The 21089-nt window shown below is 46.6% G+C and overlaps 1 protein-coding gene across 1 annotated transcript; it reads left to right on the top strand.

Annotated features, from left to right (window-relative positions):
- The first annotated feature begins 2682 nt into the window (after positions 1 to 2682).
- Positions 2683 to 3401, top strand: LOC132643989 (uncharacterized). The gene is made up of 2 exons (XM_060360518.1): positions 2683 to 3131; positions 3383 to 3401. The coding sequence occupies exons 1-2, from the start codon at positions 2683 to 2685 to the stop codon at positions 3399 to 3401; spliced, it is 468 nt and encodes a 155-aa protein (XP_060216501.1).
- Positions 3402 to 21089: the final 17688 nt, after the last annotated feature.

Here is a 21089-nt window from a genome sequence, read left to right on the forward strand (position 1 = left end):
CCGATGGCTCATTCAGCTCGTCGTTATCTTCTCATTTTGGCGGGAACGGATGCATAACGCCTCCCCTTCTATCAGCCACGTGTCTCTCCCGGGGTGGTCTGCTTCTGCCAACCGTTCTTTTCACGTCGTTTCAAGTCGCTTCGCATTAATGATAGGGGCACGTGGCGTCGTCTAATTGGTCATCCTCGGTAACCGCTCCTCTTTCACACCTATATAAGGCCTTTTACCCATTCATTTTATCATTTCACGCTTTGCTGTTCTTCAACTCTACTCCATTTCTGCGTTTTTCCCACTAGCATCACACACAATTAACTCCACATTTGATCTGCTTGTTGATTCACTGCTTCATACTACGTGCAAAAGAACCAACTTTGTCGCCATTTCTGTCGAATATTTTTGCTCGAGTGTTGCTGTTTCATACTTTGCCACTTCTCAAACCGCCAGCTCCTTCGTTTGTCCTAAATTCCCCTCTCGAATCCTCTTTCTTTCATATTTCTAGGATGTCTGAAACCACTTCCCATGATGCTCCACCAGTGTCTCCCTCGGCGACCGAGCCCGCATCCCTGGCTAAATTCGAACCTTGAGGTCGAAAAGACTTCCTCCGTTTCGGACAGGGGATACGATGTGAGGCGATACCCCTCATCTATTACCGAGGAGAAGCTCGATATAGTCCGGGCTGACTGCGGGAGGGACACCCGTCCGGTAAGGGTCTTCGCACCCGGTCCGGATGAATCCGTCACCGACTACCTAGAAGGCTTTTTGTACGTATACACTTATCCCTTCACCCTCAAGCTCGATCCTCCGATTGATCCGGTCATTCTTGATATCTGCCGGACCTATGGCGTGACTCTAGCACAGATCGGCCCGATCGTTTGGAGAGTCGTTGCGTGTCTCCGGTTACTGGCCAATAATGCCAAGAAGGAATTCTCACTGGGTCACCTGATACGCCTGTACTCACCGAGGATATTCCGGGGCGGCGTAATAAAACTTGCCAAGCGCAGCCGAAATCCGCTCTTCTCGAAGATGGATGAAGACCGGGACAGGGGCTGGTTAGAGCGATATGTCCGGGTGAAAACCGAGGATATCATTCCGGCCGACTATATGCCCTTCCCGGAGAACTGGAACAATAAGTGTAAGTTCGAATTCTTGAGCAATTGTTTTTACGTGTTTAACCATTCTTCGGTCTCGTTTTATCATTGCCTTTTCCTTGCTTTTATTTAGCCAATGGGTACGTTCCTCCCATTATTCGCAATCTGAGCAAATGGGTTACTGCGCTACTCTGCCAGTATCCCTATGACGACCACACATGGGCTTACCTGTCTCGTGGCCGGTGGATCGCACAAAACCATGGTAATATTTCATTTTTCCTCATGCTTGCTGTGCTTTCCACTGCCCGTGGCCTTTTGCCCTCTCAACCTTTGTTGCTGTCTTTGCTTTCCAGGTCTGCCCAAGGGCTCGGTGGCCTCTAGACTGGAATCGGGAACCGTGCCCCCTGCACCGGCGTCCGATTTTGACACGGCGGGTTCTTCCCGTGTTCTTGCCGATGCTGCAAAAAGAAAATGGCCCTCCGAAAGGGGCCAGACGCCAAAAATGAAGAAGGCAAAAAGCGTAGCTCGGTCTTCAAAGGAAGAGACGGAGCCCGACATCATTGTTCGGAGAGTCGGCTCGCTTCCCTCCATGTCTCCAATACCGGAGGAGACGGTCTCCGTTCCGCCCCTTCCTTCTATCGGCGAAGGTCTTTTGGTTCCCTCTCCACGTTCAGGTGCGGAAGAAATACTTTCCCCGGCTCCTCTTCGGTCGATTGACTTTGTCGGCATTTCAGGTGAAACTTCATCAGAAGACACTCCTCTGCAAAGGAAAAGGAGGTCCGAGGAAGCGGCTTCTACTGAAGTCGATCAAAAAACCTTTCCAGCACCGGAGACCGAAGCCCCCATAGACATTAGTCCATCTCCTGAGCGTGGGCCTTCTACCTCTGCGGAGCCCTCGGCCTTTGCCGAAAATATTGAAGCAGCTCCGAGTTCGTCTACCCCGGCTCTGCGGGTGGATGATTTTGATGATATGTTCTCGAGGACTCCCCCCGCCACTGGTGAAGCTGTGGGCTTTGGTCATCTTCCTATTCCTCGGGCCACGAGGCCAGTTAACCAGACCTCCGAATCCGGCGCCAGAGATAGTTTGGTGAATATCTTCCCGGCCCCGAGCGTGGAGCCAAGGAGAACCCGATCGGCAGTAATCACCGTCCCCGAGGACTGCAGCTTCCTATCGCGTCCGGTGGGTGTAGCGAGTTATTTGCGACTCCTCGTCTCTGATTTGGACAGGCGCAAAATGACTGGGGTCACTTGGCAGTGCTCATTAATGAGGGCATGCACGCGGGCAACCGGGTAAGATTCTTGGCCATCCCTGTATAATTTATCTGAGGATTTTACCCTTACTTCGCCTAAGTCTTTTAACTTGTTTTATCTGCAGAGTGTGGTGCTGGTCAATGAGCCCTTCATCCGTGCCCAACACGAGATAGACGATCTTCGGGGTCAACTGGATGCCCAGGGCTGAGAAATAGGGAAATACCGGCATCTTCTTCGGGAGAAAGAGGAAGAATTGAATCGGGCGGCCGTGCTGGCCAACATTCGCCCTGGGCTTGATGCGGCTAAGGACGAAAACCTTCGTTTGAAGAGAGAACTAGCCGCTATGACCGATTATAACCGGAGCCTTGAGGCTGACAAGATCGGCCTCAGCCGGGACAAAATCCAATTTTCCTTGAGGCTAGATGAGCTCGAGGCCACGGTTTCCCAACTTCGGGGAGAACTGGACTCGGTGAAGGCTGATGCTACGGGCTTGGCCGAGAGGAACCAGCGGCTCGAGTCCGAGGCTGCTTTGTTCAACGAGCGTAGCAGGGTATTCGAGGAGAAAGCCGAGGAGCGTTCTCGGATATGTGAAGGCCTAAGAGTTGAGCTCGAGGAGGTGATTATTGCCAATGACGGCCTTAAGGCCGAGCTGGGTGCGGCCACCCGTATGAGAGATGACCTTGAGAAGAACCAGGTTGATCTGGAAGCCAAACTGGCCAAGGCTGAGGCCGATTTGGAAGAAACCTGGAAGAGTGTGGAGGCGGCCGAGGCTCACACTGCTATTGTCGCCGAGTATGAGAAGTGGAAGTCTCGGCGTCTCACCCTCGAGCAAGCTGAGCACGGCCTTACGGATCTTCCGGCCCTGATACTCGAAGCCAAAGGGATGGAGGAGCAGGCTAACCGCGCTGTCAGGTCCGAATCAGACGACTCCGAGCGGACCGAGTCCGATCATTCATCCTCATCTAGTCATGCCGAATAGCATAGGGCCTGTGCTTGGCTTTTATCTCTTTATTATTATTATTATTATTTTTTTGTCTTCGTAGGACTTTGTTTTTCTTTTGATGTAAAGAACATCCGTTGTATAAAAAGTGCATCTTTCTTGCTTCTTTGTTTGAATGTTTGTTATTATTTTTGCTACAATCGTTGGTCCGTTTTTGGACAAGGCGACACGTAGTCGTTGATTCATCGTGCCTGTAGGACTTTATCCGATGTTTCGTAATTCGGACATTCCCGAATTACGAAGAGCATTTAATTAGGGCCGGTATTTTTCTTCGGCTATATTTTAGGGCCGGTATCTTTTCGGCCTTCGCTAGAAAACTTTTTGACGTAGCAGTCCCCGTTCGGGGGGTTTATCAAATATTTTGCTTGGATCATTGTGACCTAGTTTCCTTTGCCGAGTTTCGACCTTGGTACCCGGTATGGGGTATGTGAATGAGGCAGCGTCGAAATATGGTGGTTATCACCGGGGCAGAGTACATTTAACAGACAGTTGCTATCGCTGCTTTTGATAACTTTGTTTTTGCAAAATGTTTGTACATATGAGAGTTTTAACTCTTTCTTCCTTTGCCGTAGCAAAACAATAAAGAAAATGGGGCATGATTCACTATGATCGTTTGGTCCCTACATTGAAGGCTATGGCCGATGGCCGGGCCTTAGTTTTGCCGTAGCAAATGCTAAATGGGGCACGATTCATTATGATTGTTTGGACCTTACATTGAAGACTATGGCCAGTGGCCGGGCCTTTGTAATGCCGTAGCGAGTTTTGAGTTTCTCCGTTTTCTTTTGACCGGAGTAATCTCCGATGCTGGCGTAGTACTCCCCTAGCACTTATCGGAGCTCCAAGGTCGGGTGAGTGCTATTAACTCCCCAATCGGAGAGTGTGGCCTCGAATTTCCTGGCGTTGGTCCCTTATCTTTGTCGAGTAACACGTTGTACTTGTTGCCTCGTTAAAAACCTTGCCGGAAAACCCTTTTTGGGACAAAACCGTACTAAGGAAAAGAGTGCAACACGTGTTTTCATGCCTAAATTCTAGCTTTATCCCGTTCTCGACTCCCTGCAAAAGAGAAAGGTTAATGAGAAAATACGGGGAGACCATACCTTAGCAGTAGTATCTCTTCAGATGGGCCACGTTCCAGTTATTACGCAGACGCTGCCCGTCAATGGACTCCAATTGGTACGATACTTTTCCCGTTATACCGGTTACCTTGTACGGGCCCTCCCAGTTTGGACCCAGCTTTCCTTCGTTGGGGTTCTTGGTGTGCAAGGTAATTTTCGAAGCACTAAGTCCCCGACATGGAAATATCGAAAGTTTGCTCTTCGATTGTAGTATCTTTCTATCCTCTGCTTTTGGGCTTTATGCGGACCGACGCGCTTTCGCATAGTTCATCTGCGAGGTCGAGCATCATGGCCATGGCCTTCTTGTTTGACTTGTTGGTGGTGTACCTGAAACGGAGGGTCGGTTCACCGACCTCGACGGGAATAAGGGCTTCGGCCCCGTAAACCAACGAACAGGGGGTTTCCCCCGTGCTTGATTCGGATGTGGTTCTGTAAGCCAACAGCACCTCCGGCAATATTTCCCTCCAATGGTGCTTTGATGCTTCAAGTCTTTTCCTCAGATTTTGGACTATCGTTTTGTTCGTGGATTCTGCCTGTCCATTTGCACATGGGTGATACGGGGTTGACACGATTTTTTTGATCTTCAACCCCTCGAGAAAATTGTTGACCTTGCCGCCCACGAACTGAGGACCATTATCACATGTTATCTCGGCAGGGATGTCGAAACGGCAGATGATGTGATCCTATATGAAGTCGATGACTTCCTTCTCTCTTATCTTTTCGAAGGACTGCGCTTCAACCCACTTAGAAAACTAGTCAGTCATAAACAAAATGAAACGGGCCTTACCTGGTGCCCAAGGCAACGGACCCACAATGTCCATACCCCACTTCATGAAAGGCCAAGGTGAGATCACCGAATGCAGCAACTCCCCGGGCTGGTGAATCAGCGGAGCATGCTTCTGACACCAGTCACATTTTCGGACAAAACTTCTCGCGTCTTCGTCCATCCGGTTCCAGTAATAACCGGCCCTGATAAACTTTTGAACCAGAGCTTCCGCACCGAAGTGGTTGCCACAGGTTCCCTCGTGTACCTCTCTCAACACGTATTCCGTTTCCCCGGGGCCCAAACACTTAGTCAGGGGACTGAGGAAAGAGCGTCGATACAGCTGGCCGTCCACTAAGCAAAATCGGGCAGCCTTGGTCAGTAGTGACCGTGACTCCTTTGGGTCGTTTGGGAGCTTACCATCACGTAAGTAGTCGATGTACTTATTGCGCCAATCCTAGGTTAAGCCCATTGTGTATATTTCTGCGTGCCAGCTTTCTATGGCCGTGTTTGATAAGTGCACCGTCGCCCCAGGGTCAATTTCCTCCCCCTCGACCGAGGATCCCAAATTTGCTAATGCATCGGCTTCGCTGTTCTGCTCCCTTGGTATGTGCTGTATGGTCCATTATTTGAATTGATGAAGCACCACTTGGGTTTTTTCGAGGTACCTCTGCATCCGCTCATCTTTGACCTCGAACACGCCGTTCACTTGGTTTGCGACCAAAAGCGAGTCGCACTTTGCCTCGATTACTTCGGCTCCTATGCTTCGGGCCAGTTCCAGACCTGCAATCATAGCTTCATACTCGGCTTCATTGTTAGTCAATTTAACAGTTCTAACGGATTGTCGAATGACATCCCCGGCCGGGGTCCTAAGGATAATCCCTAGTCCGGAACCTCTAAGGTTCGAGGCCCCGTCCTTGTGTAGAGACCAAATGCCTGTGGTCGTTCCCGAGGTCAGCAAAAGTTCCTTTTCGACCTCGGGGACCATAGCCGGGGCAAAGTCTGCCACAAAATCGGTCAAGATTTGGGATTTGATGGTCGTTCGAGGTTTATACTCGATATCGTAACAGCTAATTTCTATAGCCCATTTTGTTAACCTACTTGACAACTCCGGTTTATGCATGATGTTTTTCAAAGGGTAAGTGGTTACTACGCATATGGGGTGGCATTGAAAATAAGGTTTGAGCTTTCTGGAAGCGCTTACCAGTGCTAATGCCAACTTTTCCAAATGGGGGTAACGGGTTTCCGCGTCCCCCAAAGTTCTACTCACGTAATAGATAGGGAATTGCGTACCTGATTCTTCTCGGACCAAAACGCCACTTACCGGCACTTTGGAGACAGCTAGGTAAAGGAAAAGCGGCTCGTCGGCCTTCGGTGTGTGGAGCAACGGGGGGCTAGACAAGTTCTGCTTCAATTCCCATAGAGCTTCTTGGCACTCCGGTGTCCACACGAAGTCGCTCTTCTTCCTGAGTAAAGAGAAGAAACGGTGACTCTTGTCCGAGGACCTCGATATGAAGCGACTCAGCGCCGCTATTCTCCCGGTGAGCTTTTGCACCCCTTTTATGTTGTTCACAACCTCGATGTCCTTGATCTTGTCCGGATTGATTTCAATTCCCCGGCTTGACACCATGAAACCCAAAAATTTACCGGACCTTACCCCGAAGGCACATTTCTCCGGGTTGAGCTTCATGTTGTATCTGCGGAGCACATCAAAGGTTTCCTGCAAAAGCTTTAAATGGTCCTCTGTCTCTAGGGACTTAACAACCATATCGTCAACATAAACTTTCATCGTTTTCCCTATTTGTTCTTCGAACATTCCATTAACTAGGCGTTCGTAAGTTGCACCGGTATTTTTTAATCCGAAAGGTATGACATTATAACAGTAAGTCCCATAACGGGTGATGAAGGATGTTTTCTCTTGATCCTCCGGGTGCATCCGGATTTGGTTATACTCGGAGTAAGCATCGAGAAAACTTAACATTTCATGCCCGGCCGTCGCATCGATCATCCTATCGATGTGAGGCAATGGAAATGAATCCTTCGGGCATGCTTTGTTTAAATCCTTATAATCGACACACATTCGAAATTTATTACCTTTTTTGGGCACCACCACCACGTTAGCAAGCCAATCCGGGTATTTCACCTCTCAGATGGAACCTATTTTTAAAAGTTTTGTTACCTCGTCTTTCACGAAGGTGTGTTTTGGCTCCGCCATGGGCCTTCTTTTTTGCTTCATCGGGAGAAACTTCCCGTCCAAGCTGAGCTTGTGAGATGCTATTTCCGGTGATATAACTGTCATATCTATATGCGACCATGCAAAGCAATCGGCGTTAGCTTGAAGAAACTCAATTAATTTGCGCCTGAGCTCCGGGGTAAGCCCGTACCCAGGTATACCTTTCTATCCGGCAAGAACTCGAATAGGATGATCTGCTCTAGCTCCTCTATGGTTGACTTGGTTGCGTCCGAGTCATTTGACATGACAAAAGATATGGGTATCCCGAAATCATCCTCTTCATGAACCGGATCTGGCCCGGAGTGCTTTGATTGCTATTGGGGGACCTCCCCTCCGGTAACACCCCTATCTTCCTGAGCCGGCTCCTTGGGCCGGGGTGCCGCCTCCTCTACTGCGAACATTTCCTTTGCTGCGGGCTGCTCACCTCGGATGGTTTTAACCCCCTCTAGGGTGGGGAATTTCAGCAACTGATGCAGTGTTGAGGGTACTGCCCTCATGCTATGTATCCAGGGTCTACCATCAATGCATTATACTTCATGTCCCCTTCGATCACGTAGAACATTGTTTGTTGAATGGTGCCACCAACGTTTACGGGCAGCGAGATTTCCCCTTTTGTGGTTTCGCTTGCCATACTGAACCCGCTGAGTACCCGGGTTGCTAGTACAATCTGATCAAGCAACCCTAGCTGTTTGACCACCCTCCACCGGATGATGTTGGCCGAGCTACCTGGGTCAATCAAAATACGTTTAACCTTAGTTTTAAAGACAAGTATAGAGATTACCAACGCATCATTGTGCGGTTGAATGATGCCCTCTGCGTCCTCGTCATTGAAGGAGATAGAGCCCCCGGATAAGTGATCTCGAGTGCGCTTTTCTCGAACAATAGAAATCTTGGTTCTCTTCATTACCGGCCCCCGAGGGGCATCGACGCCCCCAATTATCATGTTGATTGTATGCTGGGGCTCTACCGGCTCGGCCCTTCGATGAGCTTCTCTTTCCTTGTAATGGTTTTTGGCTCGCTCGCTCAGCAGATCTCGGAGACGACCGTTTTTCAATAACCGGGATACCTCTTCCCTCAACTGGCGACAATCCTCGGTTCTATGACCATGGGTTCCGTGATATTCACATACCATGCTCGGATCACGTTGACCCGGATCCGTCCTTAGTAGTTTCGGCCATCTTACATCCGGGACGCGACCGATGGCCGAGACGAGACCGGAAGTACTAACGTTGAAGGTGTATTCTGAAATCTTTGGTGGACCCCTATTACTGTTATGTCCCGTGTTTTCGGATAATTGGAAATCGAGAAATAATTAAGACTTGTGTGTTATGAGGAACTATTTTGATTCTAGTTGATGTGACTATGTTGGTTATGAAATCATTAATGTCAAGACATTGGGGAAGGCCGAGGGTAAATTTGAAATTTCGGAAATTAGTTTCGGGAATTACAAAACGGGACTTTTAATGAATTGGGCCAAGAATTGGACAACAAAAAAAATTGAGGAACAAAGCCTTGAAGTGGCCGGCCAAGACAAGGTCCAAGCCCACATTTTTTTAAAGGTCATGTGATATACACATGACCTATAATTGGATATATATCCATATTCCCTTTGGAGTTATCAAGAACTAAAACAAAACACAAAAAAAAAATTGAGCAACACCAAAGAAAGGCTCTCGGCCGAGAACCACTATAAGAAAAAAAAATTCCCAAGCCTTGTGTTTGATCCAAAAATCCTTGTTCTTCACATATTGTAAAGTACTCAAGACGCTCTCCGACGGGGTACAATTAGTTTGGCGGAAGGTGCGCGTTTGCGACAAGTCGGAAACTTAAGAAAAGGTAAGCATTTTGCCCCTCTAATGTTATGGAATTGATATGAATGTGTTAAGGATTGAGAATAGACGAGAATTCCGTAACTTTGATATGTAGATGGGACCGTATGTGTGTGTGTGGTTAGTGTTGGGGCCGTGAGTTATAAGAAATAGAAGGCCATGTGAATTTGATCTTGTTTAGTTGGTTGTTGCGTCGTTGTGACATTTATGACGTAAATGATCATTTAAAGAATTGAATTGGCGTTGGAAAATGATTTCGGAACATTATGGGAAAGTATATACCTTTGGTGTATTTGTGTATATCATTGTATATTTATGATGCTAAAGACGTTAAATGTGACTTATGGTTGATGTTAATGAATTTGGAATGAAACAATGCGAGTTAGAATGTTCGCCGTAAGTTTTTGATGTTTTGGATGAAATATGGAAAGTAATGAACTTCGGGAAATTTTGTATATTGTTGGAGTGTAATTGGGATGGGTTTGAATAATCTTGAATGGGTGAATGAATACAATAATGTGGGCGTAAGTTTGGAATTGTGAAGTTTGAATGAAAGTTGTCAACTTGTGTAGTAAGGTAGAACTTTGAAGTTAGAATGATTTGATTGTGATTTATGTTGCTTGTGATGTTTGGGTTGTTGTTGTTGATGTATTTTGAGCCGAGCTAAGTCTCGGGGGTGTTAGATTTATAGGGGAAATGCTGCCGAAATTTCGGTAGCCAAGTATAACCCAAAGATTAAGATGTTAACATTCATGAATAGTAACTGGTAAAAGTGACCATTTGCAGTTTTTGGACGAAACGGGGAATTGAGATTTGACGAGCGTAAGGCGCAATCCAGGTATGTAAAGCCTACCTTTCCTTCTTTTGGCATGTCCTAGTTATACTAGGTTAAGATCGGACCCTCGGGGATAATTCTGCTCTTGGAAATCGGAGTTTAGTTTTGGCCACCATTCATTCAGCGCAATTGAAACATATTCCTCATAATTGGTTGCAAGAATGTTAAAACCTTCATAACTTTTGCTATTGTGTCCGAATCTCTCCGAAACTTTCGTAGATTGCTTTATGGAGCCTAAAGTCTGTGATTTGTGTTTGCCGCCTCGATTTGACTCAAGGTGGGCCCACAAGCCCCGAGGCTTCCCTTATTTGGTATGTTTGGCTCATTTTCGTTCGATATGAAAAGTAATCATTTGCCTATGACTCAAAGGTCCGTTTGAAATTTCCTATATCGTTATTGAACGTTTGCACTATGAATGATGTTAGATTTTCGGAAAATGACCTGTGAATTGTTTTTCAACGGTTTTGCAGTTTGGAACTTCGCAACTTCCATATATTAACTCTGATCAAACTGATTCCTACTCCGAGCCTTCTGGCGTCGGTATATGCCTATATGTAATTATATGTCGAGTCCTGTAATTTACTTTTGATATGCATATGGTTTCTGCACTACTCCGTTCGTGCCATTCGCTATGATTTCGTTCGTCGGTACCCGGGCCGGCTTTGTGATCGTGCGCGCTATACCATATTCGGAAGTATGATGTGTTACGGTTTCTGAGGCCTCGCCATAGGGCCGATTACCGTCTATGGAGTTATGATGTGATATGGCATTTGATATGTTCTGATGATGTGATATGTGTGTGATACGATTTGTTTGGAGAATGTACGGAGATTTGAAAAACTTCTGGAGTATGATGTGTTGTGGCACCAGCGTCGGGGGGTGACCACGTTCCTAAGCCCTATACATGATTTTTATTTGCATTTGTACATTTATCTTCCGTACAGGTTTGATTTGATACTTTGACGTTTGTTTTTGTTCCTTCTGACTCCAGTTATGATTGTGATTTCTGTACCTTCTGCTTTACATACTCAGTACTTCTCCCGTACTGACCCCCTGTTCTTCGGGGGGCTGCGTTTCATGCCCGCAGGTACAGAAGCTCGTTTGGGTGATCCTCCGGTTTAGGCTACCTATTCTGCTATTTTGGAGAGCTCCCCTTGATCCGGAGCTTAACTTTTGGTACATACCTTTTGCTGTGTGTGTTTTTGTACATTTGTGGCTGTGTGGGTACGGTGGGGCCCTGTCCCGTCATATGTTCGTATGTTCTGTTTTGTTTTGGAGGCCTGTAGTCATATTTGTGGGTCGTGGGTCTGGTGTGTTCATATGTGGTTCTGTTTTACGTTCTTAAGCGGCCCGTATGCTATTATGGCCGAGACGGCCCATAAGTTTGTACGTGTGTGTGTGTGCATTTGGGCGATGTATATTCCGCCACCTTTCTGATTTTGATATGACTGTCCTGCACGGGCGACCGCTTAAGATAAGTGTTTGTTCAATGCTTGTGTGACGTCTGCTATTAGCTTTCAGTTCGAATAACGTATGTTAAGTCTGAATGAGTCTGAATATGATGATCTGGTTTGTGAGTCTGTTTGGGGTGCCTAAGTAGGGTGCCAGTCGCGGCCCACGGGGTTGGGTCGTGACAGAAGTGGTATCAGAGCGGTTTGTCCTCGGAATGTCTACAGGCCGTGTCTCGTAGAGTCTTGTTTATCGATGTGTTGTGCACCACATCTATAAACAGGAGGCTACAGGGCATTTAGGGTGTTACTCTTCCTTGGAATCTTAGATCGTGCGATAGAGTTGTGCTATTAGGGTGATTCTGATGTGAGCCGTTATTGTGTTTGCAGTGATGCCTCCGAAGAAGGCAACGGCGGCCCAGAAGGGCAAGGCGAGGATGGGAGAGACTAGTCAGGCACAGCGAGCTACCCGGGCTCGTGTTTATGATTTGCATGAGGTTGTGCCTCATTCTGAGGGGTCTACTACACCCCCATTAGTACAGCCTGGAGCAGGACCTTCAGCAGCTCCAGAGGTCCGTGTACCCGCTCTTGAGACTCCAGCTTCTCTACCAGGGGCGGAGGACAGGACCCTGAGGGAGGTTGTACAGTTGTTGACCACAATAGTAGCGGGACAGGCTCGCAGACGCGGGCGGAGGGACGATGATGATGATGACAGGCGGGACAGCCTGAGATTTCGGGAGTTCTTATTATGTGGCCCTCCATAGTTTTTCGGGTCTAAGCCCGACGAGGACCCCCATGACTTTATTCGGGGGATGCGGCGTGCATTAGACTTGGTCAAGGCTTCAGAGACCGAGTCGGTTGAGCTGGCCTCGCATAGACTTCGGGATGTTGCCGCTCACTGGTATGAGACTTGGGAGTTATCCAGGGGTGAGGGTGCTCCTCCAGCTACGTGGGATCAGTTTGTGACTGCTTTCACCCGCCATTTTCTGCCCCCAGAGTTACGACGGGAGCGAGCTGATCGGTTTTTACATCTGCAGCAGAGGGGTCGAAGCGTTCGTGAATATAATCTGGAGTTTGATTCCCTGGCCCGGTATGCACCTGCCGTGGTAGCAGATATGTTTGATCGGATGCACAGATATGTTATGGGGTTGGATCGTTACTTGATCGACGGCTGTATGGCGGTGTCATTGCAGACAGATATGGACATTGCCCGTCTACAGGCCTACGCCCACAGGATGGAGAACCGGCACTGAGCAGATCGGCCCAGCAGAGAGTATGATGGGAGACGGCCCAAGAGGGCCAGACCAGCGGGGTATTCTGGAGATTCTCGGGGCGGGCAGCCTCAGTATCAGTCCAGTGGATACTTCCCTCCGTTAGGCCGGGACACACAGTCTGCTAGTAAGCGATTTGATGGCGCAGGACCGTCCATAGCAGACCAGAGTTCCAGAGCCCCAGGTCCTCAGGCGAGCAGGGGTCCCGGTCAGACTAGGCCACCTATGCCCCCGTGTTCGTATTGTGGAAGATCGCACCCCGGTGAGTGCTTCAGGGCCACAGGGGCCTGTTTTGCTTGCGGCCGCCAGGGCCATATCATGCGAGATTGTCCGTGGGCAGGCGGTTCTGGTAGCGCAGCACAGCCAACGAGATCTGTTGCTGGTTCGCCATCTACCCCTTCGGCCACGCGCTCCACGGGGCGAGGTATGCCAGCACCAGCAGGCCGCGGTAGAGGCCGTGGTGGGGGTTCAGATTCTAGCGGTCCCTCGAACCGCATATACGCTTTGACTGGTCGGCGGGACCCAGAGGCATCACCAGACGCAGACCCAGGTATATTACTAACCTTTTCCTGAATGAATATATGGAATGATAGGTCTGTATTCCAGTATGTTACGCGATATTCTCTTTCTGCGTGTCAGTAAAAGTAGGGTAAGAATCCGAATCAATAAAAATATTTGAGGCAGCCATCTATTCATGTGGGAGGCGAATATAGGGAATTTGACAGGCCAAAGCGATAAACCTTATAGCCAGAAGAGCAAACGATCTCTTTGGGTCGGAGTGGGACCCGCTACGAAAACTTCCCGAAAAATTTGCTAAGACCCCGATTGGCCCCAAAATTACGTGACAAAGGTCGTGCGGGGCAGTTGACGAACTTATATCAGCCCTAACGCGTCAAAATGCATGAAAGTTTCGGGGTTAAGCGTGCTCAAGCCAGAGCAATTCTGGGATGGGTGACCCCCTGGGAAGTAATGCAAAGTTTCTCACAAGTAAAAGTATGATAAATATAAATGGAAATTTGGGGTAACCAAAAGGAAAATAGAATGTGTGGGGTAATTAATGCCCTTACAGGAGTCGCGCAGAATGAGGCGGACCAAGTGGGCAAAAAGAAAAGGGTGCAACACCGCTCGGGAAATTGAACGAATTTGAATAACAGTTAGAGACGTTTGCCAGTAAGGTATTAGTAAATGTGTGTATGTGTGTGTGTACGATTTTCGTTTGGTGCCCATATGGGTCAAGAGCCGAGTCCAGGCGACTAATGTTGTCAATGATGAAAGATAAGAAGTGTGAATAAGCGGAATTTCTGAAGGAGTCGATGAGCGACACGCATGACGATTTGTATGATCACTTGGCAAACTAGTTTTCAAATAAAGGGAAAATTTTCATGAATCATTGGAGCCTTAATAAGAGCGATTTGATTCTAATTCGGATTCTATCTGTTGTACTTCTGCACTCCCGATTCCGATAAGGCTCTGCCTATTACGCCTCTGTATTTCTGAGCTTGATTATGTTTCCGTCTGATAAATCTTTGTACGTCTGATTCTGAATACGTTTCTGTCTGGCACACCCCTGCATGTCTGACTCTGGATATAAATCCGCCTGATATGCCTTTGTACGTCTGATTTTTATCACGCGTCTGTCTGATACATCTTCGTATGTCTGATACATTTCGGTCTGTCTGACTTCGATCACAACTCTATATGATACAATTCTGTACGTCTGATTCTGATTTCGAATCTGTCTGATACCTTTTTGTACGTCTGACTACGATCTCAGATTTGTCTGACATACTTCCGTACCTCTGACGTTGACTATGAATCCGTCCGATATGCTTATACGCGTCCGACCCTAGCTCTGAATCTGTTTGGCATAAAGTGTCTGGTATGAAGTGAAGTGGGATTATGACGATGTGGTAAGAAACTCAGAAGTATAACGAGAAATGATATTGATTATAATGTCTGGGAAGCGTTTGTCCATTACAAGAATATAGCGTATGGTTCGGTGATTACGTGGGGTATGAGAAAATGTAATATGAAGGCATTTGAATCAGTGACGTGAAAATTTTTATTTACCCCCCCTAATGTTGATAAAGAAGCCATGTCGGAAAAGCAACAAAGGACAACTATAAAGAGAACCCTTCCGAAGTAGTATAACGCCCCATGAGGTCAACTTAACATTCGAGGACGAATGTTCTTAAGGGGGGGAGAATGTTATGTCCCGTGTTTTCGGATAATTGGAAATCGAGAAATAATTAAGACTTGTGTGTTATGAGGAAATATTTTGATTCTAGTTGATGTGACTATGTTGGTTATGAAATCATTAATGTCAAGACATTGGGGAAGGCCGAGGGTAAATTTGGAATTTCGGAAATTAGTTTCGGGAATTACAAAACGGGACTTTTAATGAATTGGGCCAAGAATTGGACAACAAAAAAAATTGAGGCCCAAAGCCTTGAAGTGGCCGGCCAAGACAAGGTCCAAGCCCACATTTTTTTAAAGGTCATGTGATATACACATGACCTATAATTGGATATATATCCATATTCCCTTTGGAGTTATCAAGAACTAAAACAAAACACAAAAAAAAATTGAGCAACACCAAAGAAAGGCTCTCGGCCGAGAACCCCTATAAGAAAAAAAAAATTCCCAAGCCTTGTGTTTGATCCAAAAATCCTTGTTCTTCACATATTGTAAAGTACTCAAGACGCTCTCCGACGGGGTACAATTAGTTTGGCGGAAGGTGCGCGTTTGCGACAAGTCGGAAACTTAAGAAAAGGTAAGAATTTTGCCCCTCTAATGTTATGGAATTGATATGAATGTGTTAAGGATTGAGAATAGACGAGAATTCCGTAACTTTGATATGTAGATGGGACCGTATGTGTGTGTGTGGTTAGTGTTGGGGCCGTGAGTTATAGGAAATAGAAGGCCATGTGAATTTGATCTTGTTTAGTTGGTTGTTGCGTCGTTGTGACATTTATGACGTAAATGATCGTTTAAAGAATTGAATTGGCGTTGGAAAATGATTTCGGAACATTATGGGAAAGTATATACCTTTGGTGTATTTGTGTATATCATTGTATATTTATGATGCTAAAGACGTTAAATGTGACTTATGGTTGATGTTAATGAATTTGGAATGAAACAATGCGAGTTAGAATGTTCGCCGTAAGTTTTTGATGTTTTGGATGAAATATGGAAAGTAATGAACTTCGGGAAATTTTGTATATTGTTGGAGTGTAATTGGGATGGGTTTGAATAATCTTGAATGGGAGAATGAATACAATAATGTGGGCGTAAGTTTGGAATTGTGAAGTTTGAATGAAAGTTGTCAACTTGTGTAGTAAGGTAGAACTTTGAAGTTAGAATGATTTGATTGTGATTTATGTTGCTTGTGATGTTTGGGTTGTTGTTGTTGATGTATTTTGAGCCGAGCTAAGTCTCGGGGGTGTTAGATTTATAGGGGAAATGCTGCCGAAATTTCGGTAGCCAAGTATAACCCAAAGATTAAGATGTTAACTTTCATGAATAGTAACTGGTAAAAGTGACCATTTGCAGTTTTTGGACGAAACGGGAATTGAGATTTGACGAGCGTAAGGCGCAATCCAGGTATGTAAAGCCTACCTTTCCTTCTTTTGGCATGTCCTAGTTATACTAGGTTAAGATCGGACCCTCGGGGATAATTCTGCTCTTGGAAATCCGAGTTTAGTTTTGGCCACCATTCATTCAGCGCAATTGAAACATATTCCTTATAATTGGTTGCAAGAATGTTTAAACCTTCATAACTTTTGATATTGTGTCCGAATCTCTCCGAAACTTTCGCAGATGGCTTTATGGAGCCTAAAGTCTGTGATTTGTGTCCGCCGCCTCGATTTGACTCAAGGTGGGCCCACAAGCCCCGAGGCTTCCCTTATTTGGTTTGCTTGGCTCATTTTCGTTCGATATGAAAAGTAATCATTTGCCTATGACTCAAAGGTCCGTTTGAAATTTCCTATATCGTTATTGAACGTTTGCACTATGAATGATGTTAGATTTTCGGAAAATGACCTGTGAATTGTTTTTCAAAGGTTTTGCAGTTTGGAACTTCGCAACTTCCATATATTAACTCTGATCGAACTGACTCCTACTCCGAGCCTTCTGGCGTCGGTATATGCCTATATGTAATTATATGTCGAGTCCTGTAATTTACTTTTGATATGCATATGGTTTCTGCACTACTCCGTTCGTGCCATTCGCTATGATTTCGTTCGTCGGTACCCGGACCGGCTTTGTGATCGTGCGCGCTATACCATATTCGGAAGTATAATGTGTTACGGTTTCTGAGGCCTCGCCATAGGGCCGGTTACCGTCTATGGAGTTATGATGTGATATGGCATTTGATATGTTCTGATGATGTGATATGTGTGTGATACGATTTGTCTGGAGACTGTACGGAGATTTGAAAAACTTCTGGAGTATGATGTGTTGTGGCACCAGCGTCGGGGGGTGACCGCGTTCCTAAGCCCTATACATGATTTTTATTTGCATTTGTACATTTATCTTCCGTACAGGTTTGTTTTGCTACTTTGACGTTTGTGTTTGTTCCTTTTGACTCCAGTTATGATTGTGATTTCTGTACCTTCTGCTTTACATACTCAGTACTTCTCCCGTACTGACCCCCTGTTCTTCGGGGGGCTGCGTTTCATGCCCGCAGGTACAGAAGCTCGTTTGGGTGATCCTCCGGTTTAGGCTACCTATTCTGCTATTTTGGAGAGCTCCCCTTGATCCGGAGCTTAACTTTTGGTACATACCTTTTCCTGTGTGTGTTTCTGTACATTTGTGGATGTGTGGGTATGGCGGGGCCCTGTCCCGTCATATGTTCGTATGTTCTGTTTTGTTTTAGAGGCCTGTAGTCATATTTGTGGGTCGTGGGTCCGGTGTGTTCGTATGTGGTTCTGTTTTACGTTCTTAAGCGGCCCGTATGCTATTATGGCCGAGACGGCCCATAAGTTTGTACGTGTGTGTGTGTGCATTTGGGCGATGTATATTCCGCCACCTTTCTGATTTTGATATGACTGTCCTGCACGGGCGACCGCTTAAGATAAGTGTTTGTTCAATGCTTGTGTGACGTCTGCTATTAGCTTTCAGTTCGAATACCGTATGTTAAGTCTAAATGAGTCTGAATATGATGATCTGGTTTGTGAGTCTGTTTGGGGTGCCTAAGTAGGGTGCCAGTCGCGGCCCACGGGGTTGGGTCGTGACAATTACTAGCAGAGCTCCCGGCGGCGCTCCTGAATGAGAGCCCTTGGCTGTTTGACGAGCGCTCGACCCGCTTGCTACCCCGACCTGTGAAGCGGCTCGGGCTCTCCCTCGGTTTTTCCGACCTGAAATGTTGCCTCTCCGAATGGGAGTATGGCCGAAACCTTTCCTTCGATGATTCGGCCTTTGTTTCGTACCCCTTTCTTGGTTTTTCAAAACTTCTATCCCTTTTTGACAGGACCAGGGGGAGCTCGAACTAGTCATCCTGCACCCGAATCTTCGATTCATATCTATTATTTACATCGGCCCATGTCACAGCCTCGTATTCCAGCAAATTTTCTTTCAATTTGGACGAAGCAGCGGAACTTAGCATGTTGAGCCCCTTTGTGATAGCTTATGCGACCCATTCTTCCGGAACCGGGGGGAGTTCCATCCGTTCCCTCTGGAACCGTTTGACGAACTCACGCAATAAGTCGTCGTCCCTTTGGGTTATCCGGAAGATATCGGCCTTGCGGGCCTGCACCTTCTTGGCACCGGTGTGAGCCTTTACGAATGCATCAGCGAGCATTTCGAAAGAAGTGATCGAATGCTCGGGTAGGTGGTCGTACCACGTCAGTGCTCCCTTTGATAGAGTCTCCCCAAAGTTTTTCAACAGCACTGACTCAATCTCATCTTCCTCCATATCATTGCCCTTTATGGCACAGGTGTATGAGGTTACGTGCTCGTGCGGGTCCGTTGTGCCGTCATATTTCTGTATATCGGGCATTTTGAACCTCTTTGGGATCAGTTTCGGGGCTGCACTCGGAGGGAAAGGCCTTTGGATGTACCTTTTTGTGTTTGGCCCTTTTAGTAAAGGCGGAGCACCCGGGATCTGATCCACCCGGGAATTATACGTTTCGACCCTCTTCTCGATCGAGTCCACCCGCTTTGCTAGAGTTTCGAGCATCTTCAGAACCTCGGTGGAGGAGCTAGCTCCGGAACCGTTACTCTCGACCATCCGTGGCTCATTCCTTCTGATTTTGGCTACGTCCTTTGCCCTCACCGGCTCCGTTTCACTTCTTCCGTTTTGCAGCCGGGCTATAGCGATTCCTTGCTCGGCGATAGCCGATCTCTGTTCCTGCAACATTTCTAAAATCAAACGTAAGTTAACATTGTCGTTCGGTTCACCCGGTTCTCTTTGGTCTTGTGTCCGGGACAGGGTAACCGAATTGTGGGTATTTAGAGGATCGGTGGTTGGCACGGCGGTGTTCTGCTGATTGAGACCCTCCCTCAAATTAATGGGGTTCGGGTCAGTGGGGTTTGGCAATCCCCGGGATCCGTTGCCTTTATTTTCTTCCACGATCTCGGTGTCGTTGTCGTGACCAGATTAGACTGATGGCGCCGTCTGCCACACGCATGGTGGGTAGTTGACCATGACAGGACGCTACTGGCGCGTGGCTCGCGTGTAACGGCCACACGGACCCACGACTACTCGGACCAATAACTATACGGACTAACGGCCACGAATGCTCGGGTCACCCGGCTTGGCCGCTCCAATGACACAAAAGGCAGATCAATCGGTGACCCCGCTCGGCTCCTGCCCAAGCGTTACCCCGGTCAAGGACGAATAGTATCCAACACATCCTCATTCCTTCCACCGGTTCCTCGTTCCACCGGTTTGCCTTGGATCCGGTTTTTACCGCATACAATTGTGAATGTTGTTATGAATGTTGGGAGTTGATATAGAATATGGGAAAAGTTGTATAAACAAAGGAAATGCTGCCGAATTTTCTTTAGCTTTAGTAAGCACGCTTAAGTAATCGATTAGCTAATATTCATGCGACTTCTCTTGAAGGTAGAAACGTGGGCATTGAAGGAGAATAAGCAAGTGATAGACTAGTTAAACGGAAAAGGTATGTGAGGCTAGCCATTTCTTTCTATGGCATGAATCCTATGGTATTATTTTCTTCCTCTTCATGAATCCTCTATATCCCGGAAAGCTACGAGTCTATGTTCAGGAATAGACATATGAGATAAGAGATATATATTATGAGTCCAATAATGATGATGATGAGTTAAGTATAAAGATTCTAGAGTTTATGATGTGATGTTACTATAAAGTTAATGATATTATTTGTTGTATACACTCACCTTATATACTAATTCCTTCAAGGTGAGTCAGAATGCTTATAAGTGCTCCATAATGGAATTGGGGGTTCACGACCTTATGTCACCCCGATACAATATAATTGTCTTAAGTTTCCAGTCATGCATTATGGTAGTAGTATGATGAGAATATGATAAGTCTATGATATGTACATGATGCTATCACACCGCGCCTATATGGCCGGGCAGACACCGCTAAGGCGGGCAGCGTATACACCATGTCTAGATGGCATGGGCAGACACCACTAGTGGGCGGCATGAGATGGTACCCCGGACGCGGGAGGCCTGGATGCAGGCTAATGCTTATCACACCGTACCTATATGGACGGGCATCTTATACACTTATGCATACATGATATGATGATGATTATGAAGTAAGCCAGCATGCATTATTTCTTTTATATTTGACAGTCAGTTACAGTTGCTCCCTATTTGATGTTTCCTTTATCTCATTGACGTATTATCATTGCTTATGCCTCTCATACTCAGTATAATGTTCGTACTGACGTCCGTTTTCTTTGGACGCTTTGTTCATGCCCACATGTAGACAGGGAGGTGAGCTTGATCCAGACTCGTAAGAGCTAGTAGCTGACTTGTTACACCTCCAAAAAATTTCCGTTGGTACGCAAGTGAATGAACTAGTGAGGAGTACGAGTATACGATATTTCCATGAGTAAGAAATGACGTTTGACGACCCTAAGTAAGATTCCAAAGGCGATTGCAATAAGAGATAGGTTATGCTCCATAATGACTAATTATAGATTCTGAAAATATGGAAAGTTGCAGGTTTGCATTTTGGCCAGTTGAACGTAAAATGGAATACGGACCGTAAAGTGGTATACGGCGCGTAAACTGCCATGTCGAATTTCAACTTCCAAA

The sequence above is a fragment of the Lycium barbarum genome, chromosome 6 (assembly GCF_019175385.1).
Source record: "Lycium barbarum isolate Lr01 chromosome 6, ASM1917538v2, whole genome shotgun sequence".
Classification (NCBI taxonomy): Eukaryota; Viridiplantae; Streptophyta; class Magnoliopsida; order Solanales; family Solanaceae; genus Lycium; species Lycium barbarum.

Excerpts from the sequence above, each read along its gene's own strand:
- LOC132643989 (XM_060360518.1), top strand. The coding sequence starts at position 2,683 with ATGACCGATTATAACCGGAGCCTTGAGGCTGACAAGATCGGCCTCAGC.